The sequence below is a fragment of the Ovis aries genome, chromosome X, assembly GCF_016772045.2.
Source record: "Ovis aries strain OAR_USU_Benz2616 breed Rambouillet chromosome X, ARS-UI_Ramb_v3.0, whole genome shotgun sequence".
NCBI classification, from domain to species: Eukaryota; Metazoa; Chordata; class Mammalia; order Artiodactyla; family Bovidae; genus Ovis; species Ovis aries.
This window is the reverse complement of record NC_056080.1, coordinates 62,768,846-62,794,117: the sequence shown is the minus strand read 5'-3', so window position 1 is coordinate 62,794,117 and position 25,272 is coordinate 62,768,846. Positions and strand designations below refer to the sequence as shown.

Sequence of the window (25,272 nt, the reverse complement as noted above, 5' to 3'; positions counted from 1 at the left end):
ATATCCAGAACAGGCAAATCTGTAGAATAGATTAATGGTTGCCTAGGTTTGGTGGGAGAGGGGTGTGGGGATGTGGAATGACAAATAATAGGCATGGAGTTTCCTGTTGGTGAAATAAAAACATTTTAAAATTAGGCTGTTGTGATGGTTTAATATGTTTAATTCAGCGAACGTATTAAAAACCAATGAACTACATACTTTACATGGGTAAATAATATGTAAAGTGAATTATTTCTCAATTCTGAAAGAGTAAAGAGAAAGTGTAATTGTTTCATGTGTGCATCGACCGACTCAGTTTTTTTTTTTAATGTATTTATTCTGTTTCAAATATTAAGTATAACAGCTAAGGCCACTTTGCAATTAGTTATTCCTCACTACAGCTAGGTTCCCTTGGTGGCTCAATGGTAAAGAATCTGCCTGCTAATGCAGGGAGATGCAGGTTCAATCCCTGGGTTGGGAAGATCCCCTAGGGAAGGAAATGGTGACCTCCTTTAGTATTCTTGCCAGGGAAATCCCATGGACAGAGGAGCTTGCACGGGTTACCCTTCATGGGGTAGCAAATAATTGGACATGACTTAATGAGTGAATAATAACGACAATAATACAGTACCATTATTTTTATCATCATCTCTAAAAATTTACTTTGACACTGCAAGTTCTGTGGTCAAGTTATACTGAAATAAAAGAATTGTAAAATGGTCATACTTCTTTAAGATTAACCAAGCAAAGTACAGAAACATAAGCCTTCAATAGAAGTAGTTTCATATACTTTCATAATACCTGTTGCAACAATTTAATACTGTAATTGCTAAGTGAATAGTGAACATAAAGATGACTATCATTAAAGATGATGATTGGTTATATCACGCTCTATTGCCCTATAGACAAGTCTGCCATCAGTCAGATTATGAGATGCAAATAAACACACACACACATATATAAGAAAACAACCCATTATTAAGAGACAAAACAATTAATAGAATCAGGCTCTAACAGAGAATTTAAAACAAGTGCAATTAATATGTTTATCTAAATATGTCCATCATAAACATCATATGGACAGCATGCAAGGACACATGGGTAATTTCAGCAGAGCAATGGAAACTATAAAAACGAATGATATTGATATGTAAGTTAAAACATAGTCTGTAACATGTGTCCTGTAATATATTAAAATAAATTCCATCTATAAATAGTTTGAAAGTTTTATGATGGAAGGGTGTTAAATTTCGTCACACACTCCCTTTCCATGTATTGAGATGATCATGTGATTTTTATCCTTCATTTTGTCAGTGTGGGGGATCATATTAATTGATTTGGTTATGTTAAATCATCTTTTCATTCCAGGGATAAATCTTATTTGGTCATGGTGTATGATCCTGTTAATGTGCTACAGAATTGGTTTATTAGCATTTTGTTGAGGATTTTTGCTTCTATGATTAAGTTCTAAAGATCTGTGAAACCTGGTACCTATAGTTAATAATATTGTATTGTGCACTTGAAAATTTGTTAAGAGGTAGATCTCTTGGTGAGTGTCTCATAATCAAAAAAGAAATAATTTTTAACGTTTGTAAATTAATCTCTTACCAAATATTAAAATTTTATGTAAAATTCAAAACTTTCTCAGGTATTAAGGAAAAAGCCCAAAGTAACAGTAATGAAGAATGCCTTTAACTGACTCATCAGTGACTTAAAATATAAACCAATAGTAACTGCCAAAAGTGAGAAAAAAGATAAATCAGAACAGAGCATCAAAGAGCTAAGATGAGGAACAATATAAAATGATCATTTATGTATGTAATTGGTATCATATAAGACTAAAAACGAAGAGAATAGGGTTGAAGAAATAATTTCTTTATGAAAATAATTTTAAAAAATAATGGCTGACATTTTTGGAAAAATAATAAAAGACAAATTATCACACGTCCAAGATTTTGGGAAGTGCCAAGCAGGATAAATACCATGTGAAAACACATAAACATATCATGTTAAAACTGTTTAAAATTACAAAATAAAGTAAGAATCTTGAAGGTAGCCAGAGGAAAAAGAAACAATCCTAGGGAAATCAAAGATAATAACTACAGCTTAATTCTCATTTGAAACTATGTAAACCAGAAGTGACATCTTTAAAGTGCTAAAACAAACAAACAAAAACAGAAAACTGTCATCAAGAATTTTATGCTCAACAAAACATATCTTTCAAAATTAAGAAGAAATAATAAACTCAGACAAAAAAATCATAGAGAACTAATTACAAGAAGGCTTGCACTATACTCAGTGTTAAAAAAAATTTCTTCAGGCATAAGTATATGCTCAGACAGAAACCTGAATATATGAAGAAATGAAGATTTTTGAAAATGGTTAAAATGAACAGCAACATAAGGATATAATTTTTCCTATAAGAGATCAACTGTATAAAGCAAAAATAGATGGGTTCTGGTTTCAGATAAAATTGAAAACTATACTCCTCGAGGAATAATTTCAAATAACTTTAAATTCACATTCATGTTTAAGAGTACTTTTCTAAAAACAAGAGATTGGAATACCAGACCACCTGACCTCCCTCTTGAGAAATCAGTATGCAGCTTGGGAAGCAACAGTTAGAACTGGACATGGAACAACAGACTGGTTCCAAATAGGAAAAGGAGTATGTCAAGGCTGTGCATTGTCACCGTGATTATTTAACTTATATGCAGGGTACATCATGAGAAATGCTGGGCTGGATGAAGCACAACCTGGAATCAAGATTGCCTGAAGAAACATCTATAATCTCAAATAGGCAGATGACACCACCCTTATGGCAGAAGGTAAAGAAGAACTAAAGAAGCCCTTGATGAAAGTGAAGGAGGAGAGTGACAAAGTTGGCTTAAAGCTCAACATTCAGAAAACTAAGATCATGGCATCTGTTCCCATCACTTCATGCCAAATAGATGGAGAAACACTGGAAACAGTGGCAGACTTTATTTTTCTGGGCTCCAAAATCACTACAGATGGTGATTGCAGCCATGAAATTAAGACGCTTACTCCTTGGAAGAAAAGTTACGAGCAACCTAGACAGCATATTAAAAGGCAGAGACATTACTTTGCCAACAAATGTCCATCTAGTTAAGGCTATGGTTTATCCAGTAGTCATGTATGGATGTAAGAGTTGGGCTCTAAAGAAAGCTGAGCACTGAAGAACTGATGCTTTTGAACTGCGGTGTTGGAGAAGACTCTTGAGAGTCCCTTGGACAGCAATGAGATCCAACCAGTTCAGCTTAAAGGAAATCAGTCCTGAATATTCATTGGAAGGACGGATGCTGAAGCTGAAACTCCAATACTTTGGCCACCTGATACGAAGAAACCACTCATTTGAAAAGTCCCTGATGCTGGGAAAGATTGAAGGCGGGAAGAGAAGGGGATGACAGAGAATGAGATGGTTGGATGGCATCACCAACTCAATGGACATGGGTTTGAGTAAACTCTGGGAGTTGGTAATGGACTGGGAGTCCTGGTGTGCTGCAGTCCATGGGGTCGCAAAAAGTTGGACACAACTGAGTGCCTGAGCTGAACTGAACAGGTGGTCCAGTGGCAAAGACTGTGCATGCTAAGTGCAGGGGCCTAGGTTTGACCACCAGTCAGGGAACTAGATCCTTCAAGCTGCAGCTAAGACCAAACTCAGCCAAAGAAATAAATATTAAAAAAAAAAAAGGAAAGATATATAGACCAATGGAATAGAATAGAGAGCCCGGAAATAAACTCACATATATGGTCAAAGTGAAGTGAAGTCGCTCAGTCGTGTCCGACTCTTTGCGACCCCGTGGACTGTAGCCCTCCAGGCTCCTCCGTCCATGGGATTCTCCAGGCAAGAATACTGGATTGGGTTGCCTCACCTTCAAAAAGATGCCAAGATTACACAATGGGGAAATGGTGCTGGCACAAGTGAATATCTACATGCAGAAGAATGATATTATACCATACACAAAAATCAACAAAAAATGGACTAAAGACTTAAAGGTAAGATGAGAAACTGCAAAAGTTTTCTAGAAGAAAATAGAGGGGGAAATCTTTAAGACACTGCTCTAAAGCAATGCTTTTGTATACACATGACCAAAAACATAAGGAATGAAAGGAAAGTAGGTAAGTGGGACTATATCAAGATAAATGGCACAATAAGGGAAACAATAGCATGAAAAGCAACCTATGGAATGGAGGAAGGTATCTGCAATCAAATATTTCATAGGGAATTAATCTTCATAATATATACAAAATTTCTACACTGCAACAGCAAACCCACAAAGAACCTAAATTTTAAATGGCAACAGACTTGAATAGATATTTCTTAAAGATGTACAAATGCTCAACAATTATATGAAAAGATACTTGAGGTCACTAGTCATCCGGGAAATGTAAATCACAACCATAGTAAATGTTACCTGACACTTGTTATTATGCCTATTATTAAAAACAACAAGAAATAATAAGTGTTCAAGTTGTGGAGAACCTAGAACTCTGTACATTGTTGGTGGGTATGTAACATGGTGCAGCTGATATGCAGAACAGTATGGAAGTGCCCTTCCTGCCAAATTACAAATGAAACTAACATATGATCCAGTAATCCTACTTCTGGGTAGATATTGAAAAGAATTACAACCAGGATCTTGAAGAGATATTTGCAGCATTATTATATTCAAATGTGGAAACAACCTAAATGTTCATCAACAAAAGGATAAAAAGAAAATACAGTCTACACATGTAATGGAATATTATCCAGCAATAAAAAATACATTCTGCAATATGTGTTAACATGGATAAACCAACAGGGAATAAAATGGCACTGGTTGAGTTCTGGGGGAAGGAAAAAGGAGAGTTGTTTTTAAACAGATATAAAGTTTCCATTAGGCAAGATAACTAAGTTCTAGAATCAGGTTTACAACATTGTCTACAGTTAACAATACTGTTTTATAATTTTGCTAAGAGGGTAGATTTCATATGAAGTGGTCTTACCACAATTCAAAGAAACAGGTAGTCAAAAATACATAGTGAAAGAGTTATAGAAATGTATTGACCTGTTAATGATGCTATATACATATATAATCTTCTGTTTGTATGTGTATGTGTGTGTGTGTGTGTGTGTGTAGCAGTTCCAGTTTTTCAGATGTTTTGGCATCTGCTTCTGAAAATTTATAAATTTTCGTAATTTGTTTTCTCTTTCTAAATATTCACTTTTATACCCCCAAAAGTTTATAATCTAATTGGGTAAGTCAGACATGTAAACGATTAACTCAATAAAGATTTTACAAATGAAAGATGGAAGTATGGAGATTTCCCTGGTAATTCAATGGTTAAAACTCCAAACTTCCACTGCAAGAAGTGTAGATTCAATCCCTGGTTGAGGTACTAAGATTGCACATGCTGTGCAGCGTGGCCAAGAAAAAAAAAAGATGAAGTGTGCATGGGATGAAGTAGGTGTACTGACAACAAAGGAGTGGTCAGGAAAAGCTTCAGCATGGAAATGGTACTTGCATAGAACCTTTATGAGGTAAGATGGCAGGGTAGAGTAGGGCACTGCAATTATAAAGTGCAGGGAGTGCAAAAGCATGGATGTGTGAAACCACATTATCCTTCCAGGAACCTATAATTTAGTGTGGCTAGAGAATAAAAACAGAATCTTCCATAAATAAGGCTCGAAGTTTAGGCAGGGACCAGATAACCAAAGGCTTTGTTTGCCATCCTAGAGACTAAAATTTTTTGAAGTTTAATTATTAATTTGAGGTATACTACATAGTGACTTGCCATTTGAGTACATTATGAAATAAAAACTAGGATGTTTAGTAACCAAAACATCAAAGTTACTAGAATATTCCTGACATATTCGTTATGCTGTACATCACATACCATTTATTATACAACTGAGGCTTTTACCTCTTAATCACCTTCACCTATTTTTCCCAACCACCCTCTCTGGCAACTGCTTGTTTGTTTATCCCTGAATTTATTTTCATTTTGTATTATTTGTAGAGTGCACATATAAGTGAGAGCAGGCAGTATTTCTCTTTGTTATACTTAGCATAATATCCTCCAGATCCATCCATGTTGTTGCAAACTACAAGATTTCATTTTTTAAGGCTGAGTAATATTCCATTATATATATATATATATATATATATATATATACACATATATATATACCACTTCTTTATCCATCTATTGATGGACACATAGGTTCTTAACATAACTGGACTATTGTAAATAATGCTGCAATGAACGTTGTGGTACATATCTTTTCAAATTAGTGTTGTTGTTTTTTTTTTAATTTCGTTGTATATATATTCAGAAGTGGACTCACTGGGTCATGTAGTTCTAAGTTTCTGAGGAACCTCCACACTGTATTCCATTCTGAACACATCAATTTACATTCCCACTAACAGTGAACGAGCATTCTCTTTTCAGTTATCTGTTGTCTTTTTCATGATAGCCATTCAGATAGGTGTGAGATGCTACCTCCTTGTAGGTTTGATTTGCATTTTTCTAACAATTAGAGATATTGAACATCTTTTCATGTGACTGTTAGCCATCTGTATGTCTTTTCAGGAGAAATGTATATTCAGGTCTTCTGCCCATTTTTTAATTGGGTTGTTTGTGTTTGCTTTTTGATATTGAGTTGTATGATTTCCCTGTATGTTTTGGATATACCGTTTAAAAAACAACTTCTATTCAATAGGCTGCCTTTTTGTTTCATGTTTGACACAGTCCTACTTATTTTTGCTTTTGTTTCCCACGCCTGAGGAGAAATATTCCCCCCCAAATATTTCTAAGACTAATATCAAAAAGCATCCTGTCTGCTTTCTTCTAGCAGTTCTGTAGTTTCAATTACCACATTTAAGTCTTTCATCCATTTTGAATTTATTTTTGTATGTGTTGTGAGAGAGTAGTCCAGTGTGATTCTTTTGCTTGTATCTGTCCAGTTTACCACCCTATTTATTGAAAAGGCAATCTTTGCATCACTCACTTATTATATTCTTCAACTCTGTATAGTTCTCCTTTACAGATTCTAACTCTTTTATAAAATTCTCACTGTGTCCATTCTGTCATCTCCTGAGTTTGGTGTTTGGTATTATTTGTAGCATTTATGTTTATGATAATTACCTTAAGCTTTAAAAAGAAAAATGTTTTTTTTTAATGTTGGAGTAGAAGTGATTAACAATGTTGTATTAGTTAAACAGCAAAGTGACTCAGTTACACATATACATGTATCTATTCTTTTTCAAATTATCTTCCCATTTAAGTTGTTATGTAATATTAAGCAGAGTTCTGTGTCCGAAATACGAGGTCCATGTTAGTTACTTAAACTCTTTATCGGGTAGATAGGTTAAACCCAATATGTTTATTTCTTTCTCAGAGGTTTCTTCTTGTTCCTTTGATTAAAATATATTTTTCTGTCTGCTCATTTCACCAAATTCTCTGTTTATATATATATATATATATGGTAGGTAGATTACATTTTAGGATCTTGGAGAATTGGCCTTATGTTGGAGATGTCCTGGCGTCCCAGGTAACGTTAGTGGCAAAGAACCTGCCTGCCAATGCAGGAGACATAAGATATATGGGTTTGACTCCTGACTCTGGAAGATCCTCTTGAGGAGGGCACAGCAACCCACTCCAGTATTCTGGCCTGGAGAATCCCATGGGCAGAGGAGCTGGGGGAAGGGGTAGGGGGCTACAGTCCATAGGGTCACAAAGAGTTGGACATGACTAAAGCGAGTTAGCACAGCACACAGGAAATGTCCTATGGGGCCCAGCAACACACTCCTTTCTGGTCATCAGAGTTATATACTCTATGCATGCTCACTATGTGGGCTGTGAGGCCCCATCTGTTATGATGGGTTCAACTACTGTGGGTATGCTTTTAGGCAGGACTGGTCTCAGACTCAGTTTGCTGCCAGTTTCTGCCTGGGTGCAATGGTGGTTGGCATGCTGATAGGTGGGGATGCATCCCAGCATGGCAGGAATTGTGACCAAGGGTGTCCCCCAAGCTGATGCGGGACTGTGGTGGGTAGAACTGGGTCTCATTGTGGTTTGCTGAGGGACCAATATGTGACAGCTAAAGACTGTTTGATCATTTAAGTGATGAGAGTCGTAAAAACATTTTATGCAGAAAAAACATGATGGCTCCACAATGACAATGTGACAGATGTATCAGAAGGACAGATGAGACTGCTGGAAGAGAAAATGGTAATACTGATAAAATCGGGAACTGAAATCAGCCAGTAAAAGTAAGGTTTGGCATAAGGCATTGCTTTCAGAGATGTCATAGGTCTAGACTACAGAGGAACTGTCATCTGATTGGATTAAGTTAGAGAAAAGGAAGAGGTAAGGGTGACTCTTGGGTTTTTGTGTTGGGTAAGTAGCCTCCAAAGCAAAGAGACTATCAGAAGATAATGCAGATTCAAAACTTTCCTATTACTTTGGACCTTGTAAAAGTACAAAAAGTCCAGTTTCCGAGGTAGCCTTTGAAGCAAATCAATTCTACTAACAAGCCACATCAGTGCTGTGTAAAGTTATCTGGTCCTTGAGAACAGAAGGCCACATCTAATGTGTGTGGAAACAACAGACCAATGCACCAAGCATCCGTTTCTAGAATTGTCTTCACAACTGATGGGACTCATTACATGGTGGATTCAGCCACAGCAATTAATACTGATTAACAAGATAGCACAAATGAGCAGTTTTGTCATGCCTCTCAAGGATCAGTATGCAGGTCAAATATAGATATGGCCTCAATCACACGCTGATAACATTAATCATTATCCACTGCAAATTATGAACTCATTTACAAGCAAGGAATGAAAAATACACACTAAAGTTGTCACGTACCAATAGATTTGCCGATATAAATTTGTTTTTGCACAGGTTGTCTCTTTAAGAAACTGGAATGGCAGCACAATCTACCAGTTCTCACCAACAGGTGTCTTTACAAAGATCAATGTATTCTTAAAACTACCTAACAACTACTTGTTCAATTACAACTACCTAATTCTTCATTCATTCATTTCTTTAGTGCTAGAAAATTATTTCTTAAAAGAAGATCCCTAACATCAAGGAACTTTGGTTAGCTTGCAAAATAAGACACTCATATATGGAAAACTAAACAACGAAAGTCTTAACAGTTCAGTTCAGTTGCTCAGTCATGTCCGACTCTTTGCAACCCCATGGACTGCACCATGGCAGGCCTCCCTGTCCATCACCAACTCCCGGAGTTTACCCAAACCTATGTCATTGAGTTGGTGATACCATCCAACCATCTCATCCTCTGTCATCCTCTTCTCTTCCTGCCTTCAATCTTTCCCAGCATCAGGGTCTTCTCAAATGAGTGATTTCTTTGCATCAGGTGGCCAAAGTATTGGAGTTTCATCTTCAGCATCAGACCTTCCAATGAATATTCAGGACTGATTTCCTTGAGGATGGACTGGATGGATCTCCTTGCAGTCCAAGGGACTCTCCAGAGTCTTCTCCAACACCACAGTTTAAGAGCATCAATTCTTCAGTGTTCAGCTTTCTTTATAGTCCAACTTTCACATCCATACATGACTACTAGAAAAACCATAGCCTTGACTAGACAGACCTTTGTTGGCAAAGTAATGTCTCTGCTTTTTAATGTGCTGTCCAGGTTGGTAATAGCTTTACTTCCAAGCAGCAAGCGCCTTTTAATTTCATGGCTGTAGTCACCATCTGCAGTGATTTTGGAGCACCCCAAAATAGTCTCTCACTGTTACCATTGTTTCCTCATCTATTTGCCATGCAGTGATGGGACCGGATGCCATGGTCTTAGTTTTCTGAATGTTGACTTTTAAGCCAACATTTTCACTCTCCTCTTTCATTTTCATCAAGAGGCTCTTTAGTTCTTCTTTACTTTCTATGATCCAACAGATGATGGCAATTTAATCTCTGGTTCCTGTGCCTTTTCTAATTCCAGCTTGAATATCTGGAAGTTCACGGTTCACATACTGTTGAAGCCTGGCTTGGATAATTTTGAGCATTACTTTGCTAGTGTGTGAGATGAGTGCAATTGTGTGGTAGTTTGAATACTCTTTGGCATTGTGATTCTTTGGGATTGGAATAAAAACTGACTTTTTTCAGTCCTGTGGCCACTGGGGAGTTTCCCCAATTTGCTAGCATATTGAGTGCAGCACTTTAATAGCATTATATTTTAGGATTTGAAACAGCCCAAATGGAATTCCAATTGTACCTAAGGACCATATATGCACCATTTGTTTAAAATGCAGGTTTCCCATCTCCAAGAAGTCTAATTCAGTAAATCCAGAGCAGGGCCCAGAGATCTGCATATTTAACACATGATTCTAATGCAGGTGTTCCTCAGAAAACACATTGAGAAATATTACACAACAGCTTGAAGAATAAATAGAATTTGATTAGAGGCTTTGTAAACTTTTTAGATGACGGATGAAGTGGGGATTCTGTGGGAGTCAGTAAAATATATGAGGTCACTGGAAGCACAGTAATGGGGGGAATATTAGAATATAAAGCTAAAAAGGGTAGTGACGTATCTCATAAGAGAAAATTATGACTTATCTAAATTGTTGTGCCAGAAAGTTTACGAGTGACCTTGTATATGGTGTAGAGTCAATGAAAATTTATCTACTAGGAACTTTTAGTAAGGGGAATTGACTGCACTAATCCATGCATTCTTACACTAAAGTCAATGCCAAAAGAACAATGCTGGATTGCAGGGCTCCCAAAGGCTTCTCAGTAGACCAGTCTGTGATCAAAATCAATTTTCAACTGGCCTGAGGTAAAATGAAAATAATCGAAACAGTGTGGTAACCCCTGCGTCAAGCTGCAATTATTTACTTTTTTTGGTGTTAAAATATCCTCTTATACTTAATTTATTATATGCCCTTTGCAAAATAAAAAGTAGGGGGTTGAGCATATGAAAAGATATTAGCCATTAGGAAAATGCAAAATTAAAATTACTGTGCATATTCAACCACACACCAATAAAAATGGCTAAAATTTTTAAAGTGATAACATAACAAGTGATGGCAAGGATATAGACAAACTGATACTCTCATACATTGCCGATGGAAAACAGTTTGGCACGTAACTACAAACCAAACATACACGAATCATATAACCCAGCAATCATACTCTTAGGTATTTATCCCAGAGAAATGAAAACCTATGTTCACAGAAAAGCTTGTACATGAATGTTTATAGTAGCTCTATTTGTGATTACCAAAAGCCAGGAACAAACCAAACATCCTTTGGTGTGTGAGTGGATAAACAATACCATTCAGGAAAAACTGGAATGAGCTATTGATATAATCAAAAAGTTAGATCAATCCCAAAGGCATTACACTGAATGAAAGAAGCCAGTCTTGGCTATATGCTGTATTTATGTACTTATGTATATATAATATTCTTGAGAAGACAAAACTATATTAACAGAACAGATGTGTGATTTCTAGAGGTAAGTGGAGGGAGATGGATTATGAGTATAAATAAGTAGTATAAAAGTTTTTTTCAGAGATGGAACTGTTCCATATCTTGATTAAAGCAAAGGGCAAAGGAATCTATTAATATATATGTATTAAACTCACTGAAAGTTCCGGCTACTCCCTACAAGAAAATTTTGCTGTATGTCAATTTAAAAAATGTAAATAGCATGCATTCATTCAACAGTTCCCCTAATAAATTTAGCAATAATGCTTGTCCAACTGTCTGGTGTGTCGGGCATAAGCCACTCAGTGGCAGATGTCCTTAAGAGCCTTGGCATTGGTGATAGAAATCTACTTGCACTACTTCTGTACTGGATGTCACAATAAGCACCAATGACTCTTATCACAACCCTGAGCTCCACATCATTCTTTCAAATTCCATACACATGACTTATTCTATAGGGTGATTTTCATATCAATCAAAACTTTGAAGTACCCAGTCCTTTACTCTTACCAACACCTGAACAAGCTACTTTAGTCTCTGACACTGTCACATACTCAAAACTTTCTCCAATCTTCCTTCAATTTTGCAGTAAAGATTATTAGGTTAGTCTGAGGGAGCAATAATGTTTGGGGCTGTATCAATGGGTACCTCAGCACTCTTTTGCATGGAATCTGAAGAGATGAAGATTTCCTTTCAGTACATTCAATGAATAAATTAGACAAATATTTCTGAGGATATCCCAGGTGCCCAGAATCTCCAAAATACTCTTGGGAGTCATATATTTGGTAAAATAGAGACAAACCTCTATTTTTTGTCCTCAACCCTAACAAGTCAAGTGGGGGTGAGGGTCACATTTTTGTTTTATAACATGGCAGTCCCTTTTTGATTTTTCTTAAAATTTCTTAAAATTCTATAACAAACATTAAGAAAAAGTGGAACTTTCATAAATTATATTTCCCTTTGTTGTTGTTATTAGCTGCTAACTCATGTCTGTGATCCCATGGGCTGTAGCCTGCCAGTCTCATCAGCCCATGGAATTTCCTAGGCAGGAATACCGTGATGGGTTGCCATTTCCTTCTCCACAGTATCTTCCCAACCCAGGGAAGATCAGCATCAGCAGAAAGGTGGTTCTTTCCCACTAAGCCACCAAGGAAATTCATGTTTCCCTTTAGTCCTCTGTTTTCAAGAATAACTGCTTGTTTAAAAACTGCTTATTTGAAAATCTCTTCATTGAGCCTGGTTATTACTAAATCAAACCATGTGTGAATTTCACGACCTTGACTTCTCTCTCAGTTACCCACTGCTGTTCAACCAATGATTCCAAAACTTGTGTCCTAGACACAGCAGGGGAATGAGAAGGTAGGACAAATGGAGAAAGTAGCACTAACATATATACACTATCATGTATAAAATAGATGACTAGTGGAAAGCTGCTATCCAACACAAGGAGCCCAGCCTGACATTCTGTGACAACCTAGAGGGTTAGAATTGGGGGTGGGGGGATGGGGAGGGAGGTTCAAGAGAGAGGGGAGATATATATACTAACTTCAGTTGTGTCCAACTCTCTGTGACCCCATGGACTGTAGCCCTCCAGGGTCCTCTGTCTGTGGTATTCTCCAGGAAAGAATACTGGAGTGGGTTGCCATGCCCTCCTCAAGGGGACCTTCCAGACCCAGGGATTAAACCGTGTCTCCTGTGGCTCCTGAATTACAGGCAGATTATTTACCAATGAACAACCAGGGAATCTTGAAAGGAAAGATTCCTTGAAAGGAAATCTTTATTTATATAAATAAATAAATAAATAAATAAATAAATATATAACAAATTTTTATCCTAAAACAACAAGTATTTATTATCACATACAGTTTCTTGGTTCCAAAACTCAGGAAAAAGTTCTGGTCTTAGGCTCTCTTTAAGGTTGCAATTAAGATGTCAGCTGGGAGGAATTCCCTAGTGGTCCAGTGGCTGGACAGCAAGGAGACCAAACCAGTAATCCTAAGGGAAATCAACCCTGAATAGTCACTGGAAAGACTGATGCTTAAACTCTAATATTTTGGCCACCTGATGGAAAGAGCTGACTCATTAGCAAAGACCCTGATGCTGGGAAAGACTGAAGGCAGGGGAAGAACGGGGCAACAGAGGATGAGATGGTTGGATGGCATCACTAACTTAATGGACATGAGTCTGAGCAAACTCAGGGAGATGACGAAGGACAAGGAAGCCTGGTGTGCTGCAGTCCATGGGGTCACAAAAAGTCAGACATGACTTAGTGATTCATACTCTCCCTGTTGAAGGCCTGGTTCAAACCCTAGTCAGGGAACTAGGATCCCATAAATGATGTGGTTTAGCCAAAAAAAAAAAGATGTAAGCTGGGGATACAGTCATCTGAATTCTTAACTGGGCCTGGAGGATTCTTCTAAGATGGTGTACTCACATAGCTATTGGCAAAAGACCTCAGCTATTTGCTGGCTATTCAAAGGAAGCCTGAATTTTAGGCTCTTCATAGAATGCTTGAATACCCTCATTCCTTGTTATTGATTTCCTTCAGTCTAAAAGGGAGCAAGGTGGAAGTCTCAATGTTTTTCATGACCTCCTGTTGAAAGTCATACTCCATCATTTCTAAAGTGCCTTCACAGATCAACTCTATTCACTGTGGGAAGGAACAACAAATGCATTAAAATATCAGGAAAGAAGTATAAATATGGGGCATTTTGAAAGATACCTAATACCACTTCAGACCAAGGAACGAATTTTTTTAACTTCTCAAGCTAATAGGCTTGATCAAGGCCAAAGGCTATCCAATTAACCCGAGCAAAAGAGGACTAACACATATATGAAACCTAAGGTTGCTAATTGCTTTTTCTCATTAGTATGTCAAGTATTTGACAGAAAAAGCTTTGTACAGGTAAGGTTCACTCTATAATTAGGCACTGGGAGACAAAAGCATGTCAAAAAGAAAAGTGAAGAATATATACTCTGAAAATCAACAAATGAGCAGAGACCAATTTGACTGATTTTGCAGTTAGCCAAGTATATGAAAAATATATCAAAAAAACCCAGATACATCTCTGTGTTTAAGAAAAATGAACCAACTATAACAAAACTAGATGTGAAAGGTTATCTGCATTTAAAGTATCATACAAGCAAAGTCTCCATTTCAAATTATAAGTGTATACTGAAAATGTCTTTTCCTGTTCAATTTTGTTTGTACTAGAGCTACTCTTGTGCATGTCTGGATTTTCTAGAAGAATAACTATAGTTGAATACGCTCTGTATGCTACTTTATGAGTCCCATGAAAGCCAAGTTTATGAAGTTACCAACTGGTGATAATTATTTATTTTCCTTTCCCTCATTTCCTTCTTCTCAACTCATCAAGACTTAAATTACACTTTCCACGAGGATCAAATTTAAGCTCGAAGAGGAGAAATGCACTTAAGCTTAGGTCACTCCTGGGAAACAATGAGTTGAACAAGGCTATAGCTGATGCCAACTGGTCAGGTGGTATTGGGAAAGAACTCATTGGTTATCATTATAGCAGCTTTCATCATCCTCATTTCATGTCATTTTCATATAGGATTGAATGAATTGTGTTTGTGAGACTTGGGAGACAAAAGCTGATGTGGCGTGTTCTAAAGGAATGTCTGGAAAGGAAAAACATACGCCAAGTGGTGGCACATGTTTGCACATCCAGCCTAAAACCGCACAGTCGGACATGACTGAAGTGACTTAGCAGCAACAGCAGCAGCAGCAGGAGCATCTCTTTAAATTTTCCTTCTCAACTGGGCCAAAATTAAACAAAAGATCTGTTCTTGGTGCCTAAGAACTATGAAAGACTAGGTTAAAAATTCACCATAAATTACATTTCTTTCTCATTTTATTTTGCTACCCCCTTCATTTTATGAATGTTATTTCATTAATAGTCTGCTTCGGTCTTTTATAATCCCATTCCATATATCTGATGCTTTACAGTTTACAAAGTATTTATCTGAGGTAAGCAGGGCAAATCTCATTCTCCGAATCTTACAAGTAAGGCAACCGATTGACCCAGTTAATGCAGAACAAAGTCAGGAAGGAAATAAATGACCCAGTAACTCCAAATCTAGTGTTCTTTCCACTCTACTGCACTGACTGGGAAACATTTTATATAATAAAATAAAAGATATAGTGAATATCTCTCAAGAGGCAAATGGTCGAATAGACAAGAATAAAGGCAACCTGTTAAAACTCAAGTGTCTGTGAAAGAGTAAAATTAGCAAATTTGGACTGCTGGAGGATTGCCATAATGATTTGTAGGAGATTTTACCTTAATTTCTTAGAGGAAATTATATTCCTTTGTTTATTTTTATCCTTTGCTAATTTATTTTTAAAAGCAAAATTTATTTAATTAAAAAATAAATGAAAAAAAATAAATGAATACAAGTAAAATATATTTAATTTAATTTTATTTATTTTATAATGCTAAAATGTATGTATTTTACTAATCCATAAGTTCATTGAAGGCACTTTTCTCATATGGATCTTTGTATTCCTCAGTTTAAAATCTCTACCTTTTAACAACATAAATGTCTAGTAAAGAAGCTGTTCAAGGATATGAATTCAGCCTATACAGAGAAATTAAAAAGATTTTCTTCTGTCTTACCACAGTCAGAATAACAAGACTGAAAGAACCTGTAGAAAACCTATTCTTTTCATTGCCTTTAGGTGGGACTACACTCAGCAGCAGTCTAGACTAAAAAACAGTCATCTAGGTCTCCTGTTACTTAAGAGCTCTAGTGGGTAGTAGATGCCACTGTATTTTTTGTCACAAATCTATTGCCTTTACAAGTCTCATTTCCAAAAGTTGATTTCTATAATTCTATAATTTACTATAATTTAGATTCCTTACTGCTTATTCAGCTTTCAGTGGAGACAATAAAATAGAATTATTCTACCTGAAAAAAAAAATTAGTTTCTTCAGTGTTTCTCCACGAATACTCTATCATACCTTTCCTAAACCTCTCCCAGTTCTCCATATCCTTCATATATAAAATAGATAGCTAGTTGAAAGTTGCTCTCTAACACAGGGAGCTCAACTTAGTGCTCGGTAACAACCTATAGGAATGGGGTGGGGTGGGGGTAGGAGGGAGGTTCAAGAAGGAGGGGACATATGTATATGGCTGATTCACATTACTGTATGGCAGAAACCAATACAACATTGTAAAACAATTATCCTCCAATTAAAATAGAAAAAAAAAATAAATAAAATGGAAAATATATACAAAAAAATCTTAAGCACAAATCTTGGCACTCTAATAAGAATTTCTGAAATTCCTATTGGTGTTTCTTAGCACTATTTCCTATAGTCACAAGGCTAATCCATTGACATTTCTTTAACTCAACTTGTCTCCTAAGATACATTATTTGTTTTTATTAAGAAAATAATACATACATGTTAAAATAAATATCTGAGCCCACCATCCTCATAGAAAATTCCTTTTCTTGTGAATATATATACATATTTCACTATAGCATACACACTACTGTATTAATCCTTTCACAATTACCTTAGTAAAAATATCTACATTTTGGCATAATATTCGTACTATTAATAATAACAGAAAAAATCTATATTGAATTTAATAACAACTCATGTTATTGTTTTTCCTATTTTTGGACATTTTAGTTTATTTTCTACATGATTTTTGACACTGTTTCACTCACTTTGTTCAATCATTCATTTATTTAACAAATATTTATTGGGCTCCAACCATAGGCCAGGCACAGTTCTAAGTTCTGGACACACTGAGGAAGCAAGATAAGTAGGACTCTTGCTTTCATTCTACTAGGGAAAGATAGAAAATAAGGAAATTAGTTAAGCATGATAATTTCTATGAGGGAAATAAGCAGAAATAAACAGGTGTTCTCATGACCTCTTTGAGGAGGTATTTTATGAGCTAAGACCTATAAGAGGAGTGATCTCTCTTTCCAATCATGTAAAAGCTTGGTAAAGAATTCCTTGCCAGAAGGAAGGAGCCCTTGTGCAAAGCCTGAATTAGATACAAGCTTGGTGAGCTTAAGTAAAAGAAAAGGCCGTTGTGACTGGTGCACAGTTGAATTCAGAGGAGCATAGCACCCAAGGAGAATCTAGAGGCAGATGGGAACCTAGAGTTTGATGCTAGGGAGGCTGAGAATTATTTTAACTGCAGAGATAAGGTACTAAAGAGTTTTAGGCAAGGAATCGATAAGTAAACACAACAAGATTAAATGTTATAACATCTCCCTTGTCTTTTTTTAATTCTACTTATTAACATCCTGCAGCACACTTTGGGAAACATTGGTACAGAGGGTTCGTCCATTCTAACACTGAAATACTAGTTTTAGACTCATAACCAATAAGATCACATGTTGCTCCCCAACTCTAGTTGATAATGACTTTCTTCAACTAATTCATCAACTGACTGATTACCTCTTCTGATACCAGAGTTGGCTTCCACTTCCAACCTTCAACCTCCATGACATACAGTTCTCTTTGCCAGTATAAAATGTGGCTCAGACAGTAGAGAAATTATTTGCAATACAGGAGACCCGGGTTTGATCCCTCGGTCAGGAAGATCCCCAGAGCAACCCACTCCAGTATTCTTGCCTGGAGAATTCCATGGACAGAGGAGTCTGGCAGGCTACAGTCCATCGGGTCGCAGAGTTGGACATAACTGAGGGGTTAACACTTTCACGATCATGAAGAGCATATGGGCAACTGAGTATTGAACAGAATATCTTCAAAAGGAAATAACATGCCATTATTCTCACTGGACAAAGGAATAAATGAATATTTTGACATGACAAGTTAAAGTCAAGTAATATTCTAGTACTTTTAGACAGAGGTATGCAAAGGGTACATGATCTTTGTTTCAATTAGTTAGGTAATGCCAAATGATAAAATGAGCATATAGGATTTCAAGGGCTTCCTAGATGAATGAATGGAAGATGCAGGGGTATTTAGGGTAGTAAGTTCCAAGCCCAAGTTACAGCTTTTGGAAACATTCAATAGTGGATGTAGATTTGAAAAATGAAGGGTATAAATAAATCCATAAATTTCCCTAAGAGGGGAGCATAGGTGATGAATAGAAGCAAAAGGAAAGGAGCATGTCCGAAGTGGCCTGGTGAGTTGCTCTGAAGCCATTTGGACCTAATCTCTATAAACAAAAACTAACTTTTGACCTGTTTGTACCCATACTATGGAAAATAGCTGGATAAAGTTAACAATTCAACAAAATTGATAGAGTCTTTTTAAAAATATAGGCTAGGATATATTTCATTTAAAATGTTGTTGTACAACACAGGGAATATAGGCAACATTTTATATTAATAATAAGAGTAATTGAAGTTTATAGATGTGGTCACTTACCTAGAACCTGATATCCTGGAGTGTGAAGTCAAGTGGGCCTTAGGAAGCAATTCTACAAACAAGGCTAGAGGACATGATGGAATTCCAGCTGAGCTATTTCAAATCCTAAAAGATGATGCTGTTGAAGCGCTGCAGTCAATATATCAGCAAATTTGGAAAACTCAGCAGTGGCTGGAAAAAGTCAGTTTTTGTTTCAGTCCCAAAGAAGGGCATACCAGACTACCTTACCTATCTCCTGAGAAACCTGTGTGAAGGTCAAAAGGTAACAGACCCTCACAGGGAACAATTGACTGGTTCAAAATTGGGAAAGGTGTACAAGAAGACTGTATATCACCACCTTGTTTATTTAACTTATATATGCCAGGCTGGATGAATCATAAGCTGGAATCAAGATTTCCAGGAAAACTATCAACAACCTCAGATATGTAGATGATACCATTCTAATCACAGAAAGTGAAGAGAAACTAAAGAGCCTCTTGATGAAGGTGAAAGAGGAAAATAAAAAAGCTGGCTTAAAACTCAACATTCTAAAAAAGATTATGGCATCTGGTCCCATCACTTCATGGCAAATAGATGGGGAAAAAGTGGAATACGTGACAGATTTTATTTTCTTGGGTTCCAGAATCACTACAGACGGTGACTGCAATACAATGAAAAGACGCTTGCTCCTTGGAAGTAAAGCTATGAAAAACCTAGACAGTGTATTAAAAGCAGAAACATCACTTTGCCAATAAAGGTTTGTATAGTCAAAGCTATGGTTTTTCTAGTAGTCATCTATGGATGTGAGAGTTGGACTATAAAGAAGGCTGAGCACAGAAGAACTGATGCCTTCGAATTGTGGTGCTGGAGAAGACTCTTGAGAGTCCCTTGGACTGCAAGGAGATCAAATGAGTCAATCCTAGAGGAAATCAGCCTTGAATATTCATTGGAAGGACTGATACTGAAGCTGAAGCTCCAATACTTTGGCCACCTGATGGGAAGAGCCAACTCATTGGAAAAGACTCAGATACTGGAAAGATTGATGGCAAGAGGAGATGAGGAGGGCAGAGGATGAGATGGTTAGATATTATCACTGACTCTATGGACATCAATCTGAGCAAACTCTGGGAGATAGTGAAGGACAGGGAAGCCTGGCATGCCGCAGTCCATGGTATTGTAAACAGTCTGACATGACTTAGTGACTGAACAACAACAACCAAATAAATGAAGTATAACCTTTAAAAATTGTGAATCACTATATTGCATACCTGAGACTTTTATAATATTACACATCAACTATACTTCAAAAAAAAGTGTTGATTAGTTGTATTTATAAATTTACATTTTCTAAAGAGTCAGACACGACTGAGCAACTGAACAACAATATCTGTCATAATATGGATAGGAGGGGTTTCTAAATATTTACAATATAGGACATACTTTTTTCATTGCGGATACTCTGAAGCAATTAGATGAAGAAAATGCCATTTTGAAAATGAACAAATCTGGATTGACAAATACTAGAAGCAAATCAGAATTTTGAGAATCTGAAAGTTAGTCTGAAAAGAATCACTTAATGGCCACACATGAATGACAGGCAGTTTTCAGGGAAAATAAGGAGATATATGATGTGAAGATCATTTGGTATTTGATTGGAAAGGTAGCATTCTCTTCAGAGGGTAACTGAAACCTAATGTAAGGAATGTTTGATCATGCAAAGTGCAAGAGCACATCCTTTATTAGACTACATAAAAAAGTTTCACTAAGAGGTTTACTAAAAAGGAAACCTTATCTTTTACCATAAAGTAGACTCTGAAATTCAACATGAGGAGATATCTGACTATCAAAGTTAGAGATATCCGCCTAACAGTGTTGAGATACTACAGCAGGGAAAGCAAATGATTTCAAACAGGGGCCTCAAAGGAATCCAACATTTGGTTAATCTGAATGTGTCACCATTGTTAATTTCTAAAATAGAAAGGTGAGCTTAAACATGAAACAGTAAAATAATACTGGGATCTATTCCTGAGTTTTTATGTCGCCTTGAAAGTTTAATTTGAAGAACAACATATGGAATTCACACAGAACTGGGTTCTACCAAAGCACATTTCAACAGGTTATGGTAAAAGGGACAATTAATTCCATAGGCACTACCAATTCCCTTTGATGATCCCTTTGTTTTCAAAGATCTACATTTCCTGGTATCTCCATGACTATTTACAAATCACAAGGCAGGCACTTTGAATTGAAGGCATTGACTTTCAATTGAGCTACTTGTCACATAGACAACTCTCTATAGCATGTCATAGAGTGAGTAAAAACAGGGAATTATTCCTATGTACCTTGTGGAATAAAAAGAGAAAAATGGTCTTAAAAAAAAAAACAGCTGCTACAATTATAAAAAAATTATTACAGCTCCATGTTAAAAATTGTCTCTATAAGCTGGTTTGAGAGTCTTGTAAGCAGTGCCAGGTGGTTCATCTAGTCTTTGATACAATGAAAAGTCATCATCCCAGGGAACAATGAAAACAAAAGAATCCGAGGCAAAAGCAAGAAGATAGGTTTTGTGGCAGTGACACAAGGTTGTGTTGCAGCACCATGGACTGACTAGAAAAAAGGAATGAATTACTGGAGTGGGCCATAAATCTGACTGTAGTCTTTGCTCCAACTGTGTACTTACCTTTAGACAGTTATCCAGACTTTATTTTTCCAGTTGGCTGATGAAGTATATCAGACAAATTATCAAACTTGCTAAAGAAAAGATGGGCTATGGCAGGTTTCCAACTAGACCATTTAAGAGAATGGCTTATCTAGCCAGTAAATTTTGAAGGGTATCCTAAAATAGAGTTTTCCAAACTGAGGTCTAAGAAAAATTGGTGTCTCTTAAGATACTAATAGTTGATGTATAATAAATAATTCCTCATGAAAGAGGTTTGGAAACAATGGGTAAACTAAGGTAAACAACTAGTATTTTTTTTAATTTTTAATTAATATGTTAATTTTGAGGAATACCACATTAACATATTAATTGAAAATTTAAAAAAAACTCCTTGGCAACCCACTCTAGTATTCTTGCCTGGAGAATCCCATGGACGGAGGAGCCTGGTGGGCTACAGTCCACGGGGTAGCAAAGAGTCAGACACGACTGAGCGACATCACTTTCATGAAAGAGGTTTGGAAACAATGGGTAAACTAAGGTAAACAACGAGTATTTTTTTTTAATTTTTTAATTAATATGTTAATGTGGTATTCCTCTTAATTCTTTGGCTCTAAGATTATCTATTCCTCTCAAGCAAATTATTCATATCTTATATTACACTGCAGTTCAGGATCCCAGTTTGAGTAAAGCTGCTCTACAAAGTATACATTCAAAGCCTCAGAATCTTTCATTAGAGGCTGGCATTTGGGAAACACTCTATTTCACCAAATACCCAGTAAGCCATCTGATCATTTCTGCAACTTTATTTCATATCAAACACTTTACTACTAACAATTTTAAGCAAAATTTCCATGGGATACCCAAAATAAGTACTATCAGTTGTCATACTTTTAATATTTTTAGTGGATAAGAGTCACTTATGACGTTACATAAGTATTAAGCATTGCCTTCTTCGACATAAGCATTACTGTTCCTAAATTATTTTCTTTCTTTCTTTTTGATCTTTGAGGGCAATCTTACATGGTATCTCTGCAAATAATTTTTATGAAAAATAAATATTTGGAGGTTTATGCATAACTTTTTTTCAGCTTCTAGCATTTCTCACACTTGGAGCTCAGAGCCACAATTATAACATATAGAACATGTGGCTAACTTGCATAATAAATCATTATTTCATCAGGAGCCAGTATTCTGGAATTTAGAAGAAAACCATGAATTTTACTAAACACTACTTTGTGTCTTTCAAATGATCAAGAATTCAAGGCTCAGATTAGCAGGTGTGCACATGAACAGATTTTTTCTTTGGGAGGAAACAAGGAGCCATTCTGGCTTTGAATAATTCAGTTAAAATTGCATTAAATCCAAGAAGCTTCAAGTAAATTCTATCTTACTGGTAGAAACCATTTTGTCAATGGCAATTCATGCCACATCTCTCAAGAAAAATGTTTTCAGGATAAATAGAAAAACAAATATTAATGGTGTTGGATCAGTCACTAAGTCATGTTAGACTCTTTTGCGACCCCAAGGACTGAAACCCAGCAGGCTGCTCTGTCCGAGACATTTCCCAGGCACGAATACTGCAGCGGGTTGCCACTTCATTCTCCAGAAAAAGCATATTGGGAAGAAACAAAATGAAAAGACAGAAATAAAGAATACAGAGATAAAAGGAGCAGAAAGTCTAGGACTAATGGAAATACTTTCATGCTACTGGCAGTAAAAAAAAAAAAAAAAAAACTGATCAAAAACACTGGTCATGTTGTCAAATATAGAAAATAAAGTAATGGCAAATTATAACACAGGGTCATTGCAAACTAAAATATTTTGATAAAAGATGTGTTTTTAAAGAATCTGTGAAAAGAGAAATGTGGCTTGATGTTAGGAGCATTCACATATAACATATTTAAACATATTTAATGATATAATGAAATTATCTTCCAAAATCATTAAAATTAAGAGGATAAGAAAACAAAAGAAACAGGACCAGTAAGCACTGAAGTAAGGGACAGTAAAGAAAGTGGGTAGCTTCACTAGACCCTGGGGAAGAAAATGCCATAAAAACGAGTTCCATAGGGGTGTGAGAAGCACGTGCTATTATGTCTCAGGTGTTTCTATTTCTGATTTCATCAGTTAAGTAATTAAGTCAAAGCAAATTACTGGATGAAGGCCAAGGAAGCAAGCTCTCACGTATATCTTTGTGAACAACCATCTGTTATGGTCATCATTTATTCTTAAATACAGCACACAAAATTTTAATTCCAAAACATTCATTCCCATGAATGTTCCAGTTCTTGCATTTATACTTTAGAAAATCTAACATTATTGAAAGCAGTGTAAGAAAATGGATCACTTTTTGATACACAATAAAAATGGAAAAATGATCAACTTTAGACATCCAAGTACCTGATTTTGGGTGGTTAAGAAAGGCAAAATCTCTCTGAGCAAGGACCTTTGAGTCCCAGAATGCCATTAACATAATACAAAATCCAATCTGTGTGAGACAGTTTTCATCCACATGACAAAGATTGACCAAGTTCCTACTTTTTGCAAGGTATGGTGCTGGGAACTAGCGATTTACCTATGAATAAGACAGACAAGGTTCATGCCTTCATGGGGCTTATATTGGAGCAGAGAAAGGTAGAAAAAAGCAAACAAGGGAATTTCAGAGTATAATCAATTCTCCAAAGGAAATATGATAGTAATGGGGGATAGTGATGGAAGGGGTAGAGATGGACTAGTCTAAATAAAGTGAAAGCTTTTGAGCTGAGATATGAGTGATAAAAATGACACTGTTACTTGAACTTCTATCTAGGGAGAGAATATTCTTGGCAGAGCAAACAGAAAGAGCTAAAGAGTACACTGGCTGTCATTGAATAAATGGTACAACGATACAAAAAGTAAATATTTCATTGAGGGGGTAAGAAAAATATAACAGGTAAGACGACTACCATTCATACCTTTTCCATCTTTAACTTAATCACAGAAGGATGTTAGAACTTATTTAGCCTAATGTCCTGCACGATATGGAGAAGGAAATGGCAACCCACTCCAGTACTCTTGCCTGGAAAATCTCATGGACGGAGGAACGTAGTATGCTGCAGTCCATGGGGTCGCAAAGAGTCGGACACGACTGAGCGACTTCACTTCACTTCACTTCCTGGATGATATACTGCACACAGATAGTCATTGCTCTATTGCTTAAACACCTTTACTGTTTAAAAGATCTCACTCAATTGTGAGGCATCTCAGGTAGTAGGAAGTTTTTTCTTTTAATCTGAGCAGAAATTGGCTTTGCGTCAGTCTCTCTCATTGACACCAATTCTGCCGATTCAAATATTCAAAGGCAAGTAGTATATTTTCCCTCAGTATTCAGCTCTAGGACAGAGATCTTTCAATCACTATTTAGAGATTCAAGATGATTTAGATATTATGATTACTCTGGATACACTCTAGTTTTCTTTAAATAGGTATAGTTGATTTTATAAAATTATGGATATGCAACATAATGATGCAATATTTTTATAGATCATATTCCATTTCCCCTGGAGGAGGGCATGGCAACCCACTCCAGTATTCTTGCCTGGAAAATCCCATAGACCGAGGAGCCTGGCAAGCTACAGACCATAGGTCGCAAAGAGTCAGACACGACTGAAGCGACTGAGCACAGCACAGCACAAAATTTGCTTTTCAGTGGCTCAGTCATGTCTGACCCTTTGCGACCTCATGGACTGCAGCCCACCAGGAATCCCTGTCCTTCACCATCTCCTAGAACTTGCTCTAACTCATGTCCATTGAGTCAGTGATGCCATC

General features: G+C 36.5%; 1 protein-coding gene across 5 annotated transcripts in view; it reads right to left on the bottom strand.

Moving 5' to 3' along the window:
- EDA (ectodysplasin A) overlaps positions 1–25,272 on the bottom strand; it is a 365,424-nt gene that overhangs the window by 145,660 nt on the left and 194,492 nt on the right. Inside the window, exon 3 of one of the 5 annotated variants that reach the window (XM_060408156.1) lies at positions 3,744–3,872. The exons of the other annotated variants lie outside the window; for them this stretch is intronic. Within the exon in view, the coding sequence (XP_060264139.1) occupies positions 3,744–3,872 (129 nt within the window). The remainder of the gene's footprint in view (positions 1–3,743; positions 3,873–25,272) is intronic. 5 annotated transcript variants of the gene reach the window in all.